Source organism: Lipotes vexillifer, unplaced genomic scaffold (genome assembly GCF_000442215.2).
Source record: "Lipotes vexillifer unplaced genomic scaffold, Lipotes_vexillifer_v1.1 scaffold382, whole genome shotgun sequence".
Taxonomy (NCBI): Eukaryota; Metazoa; Chordata; class Mammalia; order Artiodactyla; family Lipotidae; genus Lipotes; species Lipotes vexillifer.
In genome coordinates, this window is record NW_006780611.1 from 537,364 (window position 1) to 543,363 (window position 6,000).

At 56.8% G+C, this 6,000-nt stretch overlaps 1 protein-coding gene across 1 annotated transcript in view; it reads right to left on the reverse strand.

Moving 5' to 3' along the window:
• Nucleotides 1-6,000, reverse strand: part of LOC103078083 (selenoprotein O) — a 20,122-nt gene that overhangs the window by 544 nt on the left and 13,578 nt on the right. The window contains 4 exon segments of the mRNA XM_082930985.1: nucleotides 18-203; nucleotides 962-1,112; nucleotides 4,037-4,317; nucleotides 4,717-4,847. Of these exon segments, the coding sequence (XP_082787111.1) occupies nucleotides 18-203; nucleotides 962-1,112; nucleotides 4,037-4,317; nucleotides 4,717-4,847 (749 nt within the window).

The following is a 6,000-nucleotide window of genomic DNA, read 5'->3' on the forward strand; positions in this document are numbered from 1 at the left end:
GGGGGGCGGGGGCCCACCTGTACTCCAGGAGCCACTCGGCCCAGCGGCTCCTGTTCTTGCTGTGCAGCTCGGCCGGGCTCAGCTGCTCCAGCCGCGACTGCCGCTCCACGCGCTCCAGCTCCCGCGCCAAGCTCGCCCGCGTGCCGATGAGCGCCAGAAGCTGCGGGTTCGACTGCGCCAGCATGAGCATCATGGACAGCTGCCTGCGTGGAGCGGGCGCGTGAGGGGCCCCAGGCCACATCGTCCCCGCCGCTGCCCTGGCCCCAGCCCCACCAGGGGTGAGCCTGGGTCCGACGGATGCAGCAGACGTGGGGCCACTACCAGCCGTCCACCCTTGTTCTTCCGCAGCCCCTGCACGTGACTGGGCACACGGACGCCGCAGGCTGACCCAGGCCGGCCCGGCTCCTTGCCGGCAGCCACCCACCGGCACCCAACCCAGGACCCAGTCCCTCTGGGAGAGGTTCACTGCTGTCAGCTCCTCCCACAGTGATCACAGGGCTGGACGCTTCTCCACCTCTGGGGGCACCTGGGGGCAGGGCAGCCCCCGACACCCCCTTCCGCAGTTACCCTGGCTCCATGCTCAGCAGGTCCTGCCAGCTTCAGCCCCTCCCCGCACTGCTGCACTAGATTCCTGTCTGGCACGGGACGGGACACGTTGGTGATGGGTTCTGGCTGGAGACTGCGGGCCCACACCCAAGCTCTTCCTGGGGAGCCTCCCCAGGGCAGAGACCGCCGTGCCCCAGCCTGTGCCGCCTGGCCTCCCCATTCCAGTGTCAGCCTCTCCATCCTCTCCTCTGACCAGCAGGCATCAGTGCCACAGAGCCAGGGTCTGACCATCCCACTCCTGGGACTGGAGCAGCCGCCTGGGCACTCTGTCTCCAGCATCCTCCCAGAGGCTTCATTCTAAATGTTCCTCCCTTTCCGGAAACAAATGCTAGGGAAGCAAGACCCCAGTACCCACCGGGGATCCATCTGGGGTCGGAAGGCGAGCCTCAGCTCCTCCAGGGAGGCACACTGTGCAGTCAGCGCAGTCAGGAACTCGTCCAGGTCCGGAGGCTCCGGCCCGGCTGGGAAGGAGCTCAGCAGGTGGAAGGAGTTTGTGAAGTCAGCACCTGGAACACGCAGCTGCTCAGGGCACCGTCCCATCACCAGAGGACCATACGTGTTCATCCAACACGTGTGCGGTGCCCTGCTCAGCGTCAGGCTGGGGATTCCTGAGCCCTCCTCTCCATCCTCCCAGCTCAGCCCCCACTCTGAACCTGACGAGTCAGTCTCTCAAGGCCTCCAAGCCTGGTTTCTTCATCTGTAAGATGGGTAAATACAGTGAAGGCACCAAGGCCGGGCCTTGGCCCTCGTCATTGTCGCGGCAGTTAGCACCACCTGCTTCAGGAGCTGCAGGGTCGAGACGGCACAGGACGTGACACACGACAGACGCTGTGAGGGCCTCAGCCTGACTTGCTAAAACACTGTCACCAAAACCCCCAAGGAAACATCCAAAAAACAGACAGACACAAGGGAAAATGAGAAGGAAACCAGAACGGTATATACTGTGAGAGGCCACCTAAGCACGAGGGCAATAACAGAGAAGATAAAGGACAAAAATGGTGTATGACAGAAAACAAAGAGCAAAGCAGCACAAGTCCTCCCTTATCAGTAATTACTTCAAAAGTAAATGCATTAGGGGATTCCCTGGTCCAGTGGTTGGGACTCTGTGCCTTCACTGCTGAGGGCATGGGTTCAATCCCTGGTTGGGGAACTAAGACCCCACAAGCCAAAAAAAAAAAAAAAAAAAAAAGGATTAAAGTCTCCATTCAAAGAGCAGAGACTGGCAGAATGGATAAAGAAAAAAACATGATCCAACTACAGTAAGATAACTCGCTGTAGACTCATAAGTCAAGAGCGCAAGGATGGAAAAACTATCCCATGATTTGCATACGGATAGTTACCTAAAGAGAGCTGGGGTGGCTGTGCTGACGTTAGAAGACAGACCTTATGTAGGAACTGGACAAAGAGGAGCGTTATGCATCAATGAGTCAGTTCAGCAAGACGACGCAACAATTAGAAACATGCACCAAACAAGAGCCCCCAGCACACAAAGCAAAGACTCTAAAACTGAAGGCGAACACATTTCAAGTCAACTACATTTGTTTAAAAACAAACAAACCTGAAGGGTGGACTCGGGCAGTTCTGTGAGAGCTGGGACGTCACCACCCAACACGTGGACACAAGGTCAACAAGGAAACAACGTGAACAACAGACACGACACTCCACCCAAGCTCTCAGATGCACGTTCTCCACGACAGACCACATGTTGGGCCATAAAACCAGTTTAATACACTGAAAAGACCGGTGTCTTCTGCAACCACGATGGCATGAAGTCACAAATGGAAGGACAACTGGAAAATTCACAAGTCATGTGAAAATGAATCAACTACTGGGCCTAAAAAGAAATCACGAGGGAAATGAGAAAAGAGAGATACGAACCAAAAGCAGCAGCAGGTGCTCAGGGGAGTTTATAGCTGTAGATGCCTCTGCACTAAAAGAGCAGCTTCCTCTTACCACCAGAAAAGAAAATCTGTAACTGTGCGGCGATCATGTCACGTTATATACATACAGCACATCATCGTGTCACACAACTGAGACTTATATGATGCTATACGCCAGTTACTTCTCAGTAAAAAAAGATTTCAAATCAATAATCTAATCTTACATCTAAAGAAGTAGAAAAAGAACTAAATAAGACCAAAGTTAGCATAAAGGAAGGAAATGAGATTAGAACAGAGATAAATGAAATACAGAAAATCACCGAAACCAAAGTTGGTTCTTTGAAAAGATCAGTAAAACTGACAAAATTTTAGCTACGCTAAGAAAGAAAAAAAGACACAGGTAACTAAAGGAAATAAAAGTGGGGACGTCACTGCAGACTGTACAGAAATAAAAGACTAAGGAAACACTATGAATAATAATTTAGATAACGTAGATGACACAAACTCCCAGAAACACATAAACTACCAAACCTGAGTCAAGAAGAAATAGAAAATCTAAATAGTCCCATAGCAAGTAAGGAGACTGGAGACTTCCCAACACAGGGAATGTTAGGACCAGACAGCTTCACGGGTGAATTCTACCAAACATTTAAAGAAGAATTAACACCAGTCCTTCTCAGACTCTTCTGACAAATAGGAGGGAACGCTTCCTAACTCATTCATGAGGTCAGCACTGCCTCGATACCAAAGCCAAACAAAGACAGCACAAGAAAAGAAAACCGCAGACCAGTATCCCTTGTAAATACAGATGTAAAAGAAACCTTGGCAAAACACCAGAAGGAGCAAGTAGGGTTTATCTCCAGAATGCAAGGGGTGTGTGTGTCCCCTGCCTGAATTCATATATGGAAACCCAGCTCTGCAGGGTGATGGTATTTGGAGCGGGGGCCTCTGGGAGGTAGGTCACGAGGGTCGTGCCCCTGCTTGCTACCCTGCCGTGTGAGGAACAGCCAGAAGGCGGCACCCTGATCCTCGACCCCCAGCTTCCAGACCGTGAGAGGCAGTTTGAACTAAGACAGGACATGGATGAGGAAGTAAAACCTGGCGATCACGTCAACTGAGGCCCAGTGTGAAAACACCCAGTGAGGGACAGAAGGAAACATCCTCTGCTTGAGAAAAGCCACGTGTGCACAGGCCAACGGCTCGCATCACACTCGTGTGAAAGACAGAGCTTTTCCCCAAGAGCAGGAACAGTAAGTGACGCCGGCTCGGCCACTTCTGCTGCGCAGGACCAGGCGTCCTAGCCGGAGCGGCACCCTGGAGAGGATGGGAAACGGGAACCCTGGAGGAGGCGAGTTCTTAGCAGGCATGAGGTTACCAGGGGCGGGGGGAGGGGCCCGGGAGCTGGTGCTTCACAGGTGCAGATGTCCGTCTGGGAAGACGAGAAGGTTCTGGAGACGCAGTGACGGTTGCTTAAAGCCACCGAGACGTTAAAGGTCGGTTTCACGTTCTGTTTCACCACGCCGTGGTGCACGCGCCCTACCCACACTCACCCGTCAGGTGCATGGTCTCCAGGAGCCTGGCCACCAGGGCGCTGTCCTCCTCCCGCTCAGCCCGCACAAGGCCCAGCTTCCAGCGCATCTTCTGCAAGTAGTGCCTGCGGAACTCGGCATCGAACTCCTCCGCCAGGATGGCCTCGGCCAGCTCGAGGGGCAGCGCGGGGTCCAGGGCCTCCGCCAGCTTCTGCAGATTCCACTTGCACACCTCGGGCTGCCTGCTGTACGAGTAGCGCCCGGCGGTGTCGGAGGCGTTGCACACGTGGTCGGGGTCGTACCTGCCGCGTGGGGAGAGCCGGGAGCTGCCTGAGGGGACCTGCCGAGCGACAGTGCACGCCCTGGGTGGCTGCCGCTCCGCTGCCTGTCTCACAGGGGCCCCGCAGCCTCTAGAGCAGGGGGGGCCGCGCTCCAGTGCGGCCCCCGCGCCCGCCCCTTCAGCCCACTCTCCACCCGGGAGCCGAGAGGGTGCTGTTTAAAGTGCTTCTGTGCTCAGAACCCTCCAGGGATTCCTGCTCTGGGGATGGCTGGCTGACCAGGCCTTGCTGAGAATTAAACACCGAACAAAACATTAACAAGAGCAGCCACACAGGCTTGCAGGTCCTTCCCGTTGCCTTGAGATGCCCGTGCTGTTACGTGCCTCCCCGCCAGGGTCCCCTGGCAGGCAGCGGGATGCCCACCTGTCCAGGAAGCCGAAGGGCCCGTAGTCGATGGTGAGCCCCACGATACTCATGTTGTCCGTGTTGAGCACGCCGTGGCAGAAGCCCACGCACTGCCACTCAGCCACCAGCTGGGCCGTGCGCCGCGTCACCTGCGACAGTGCCACAGGACAGCTGCTGGGTGCTCCCCTCCGCCCCCCGCCCCCCGAGCCAGCGGTGCCCAACCCAGTGTCCTGTCCTGTCACCTGACACTCAGCTGTGGGCAGAACATCCAAGGACAGTTAAGAAGGAAAAAGTATTTTGGATGAGTTGATGTGAGTGGCTCTGTTCCTCACATATATCCTCTATCTCTTTTATATACTCACTGTTTCTTGGCTTTTATCCAAACCAGAAAAGTCGGGGAACCTGGACATTCCCATGACTCAGGCCCCGTAGGATGACCACGTGGAAACAAGGGAGGAAGTTACACATTCTCAGGCGAGAACTGCCCAGGTCCAGACGCTGTGCCCAGGGCCCCGCCTCACCCTGGGCTGCAGGGAGCGGGGCTCAAACAGCCCGGCTGCCCAGCCCAGGGTCTGGCTGCCAGACCTGCCGCCCACTGCCCCCCAGCAGGGGAGCAGGGGCCCTGCAAGATGCAGGGCTGCACCTGAGGGCCCCCGGCAGCCCACAGACTAGTCTGCATGCACCACGCCTCCTGAGGCTGCGGACGCTCCTGGAGTTGGGTGGCACCACCCTCTCTTCACTGACCAAGAGACCCAGGTTCAGAGGGGGGAGCCCGGACCGCCCACTTCGGGTGTGAGCTGAGCCCCAAGACTCCCCTGGCATCACCCACGTGACAGAAGAGAAGCAACAGTGTGGCTGAAGTGGGGTCCGGGGAGTGACAGGTGCAGGACAGTGCCCACTTCTGGTGCAGAGCACTGGCCACGGGCCTCTGGCCCTCAGGCAGACCCCTCGCCCTGCTGCCTCTGTTTCACTGGCTGAGGCTGCACCACCTCCCACAACTGTGACTGTCGTGTGAGACGACGCCTAAGAGTTCTGGGGGAAATGGAGAGGCCAAGGGGTGTGTGTTTGGGGCCACCATGAACACAGGCCCCACACCTCGGGAGGCCCAGCATCCACCAGCCCTGATTCCCTCCCAAGCTCTCCGCGTGGCCCCTCGATGCCGCTCAAACAGTGACCTGGGGTCTGTCCCAGGACCCCGACCCTCAACCGTATCTGAGAAGTTGCCCCTGGGCTAAGCCAGTGGGTGGTGACTCAAGAGGGCCGGGCACCCAGCGTCTGCCCACCGGGGGGGGGGGGGGCGGC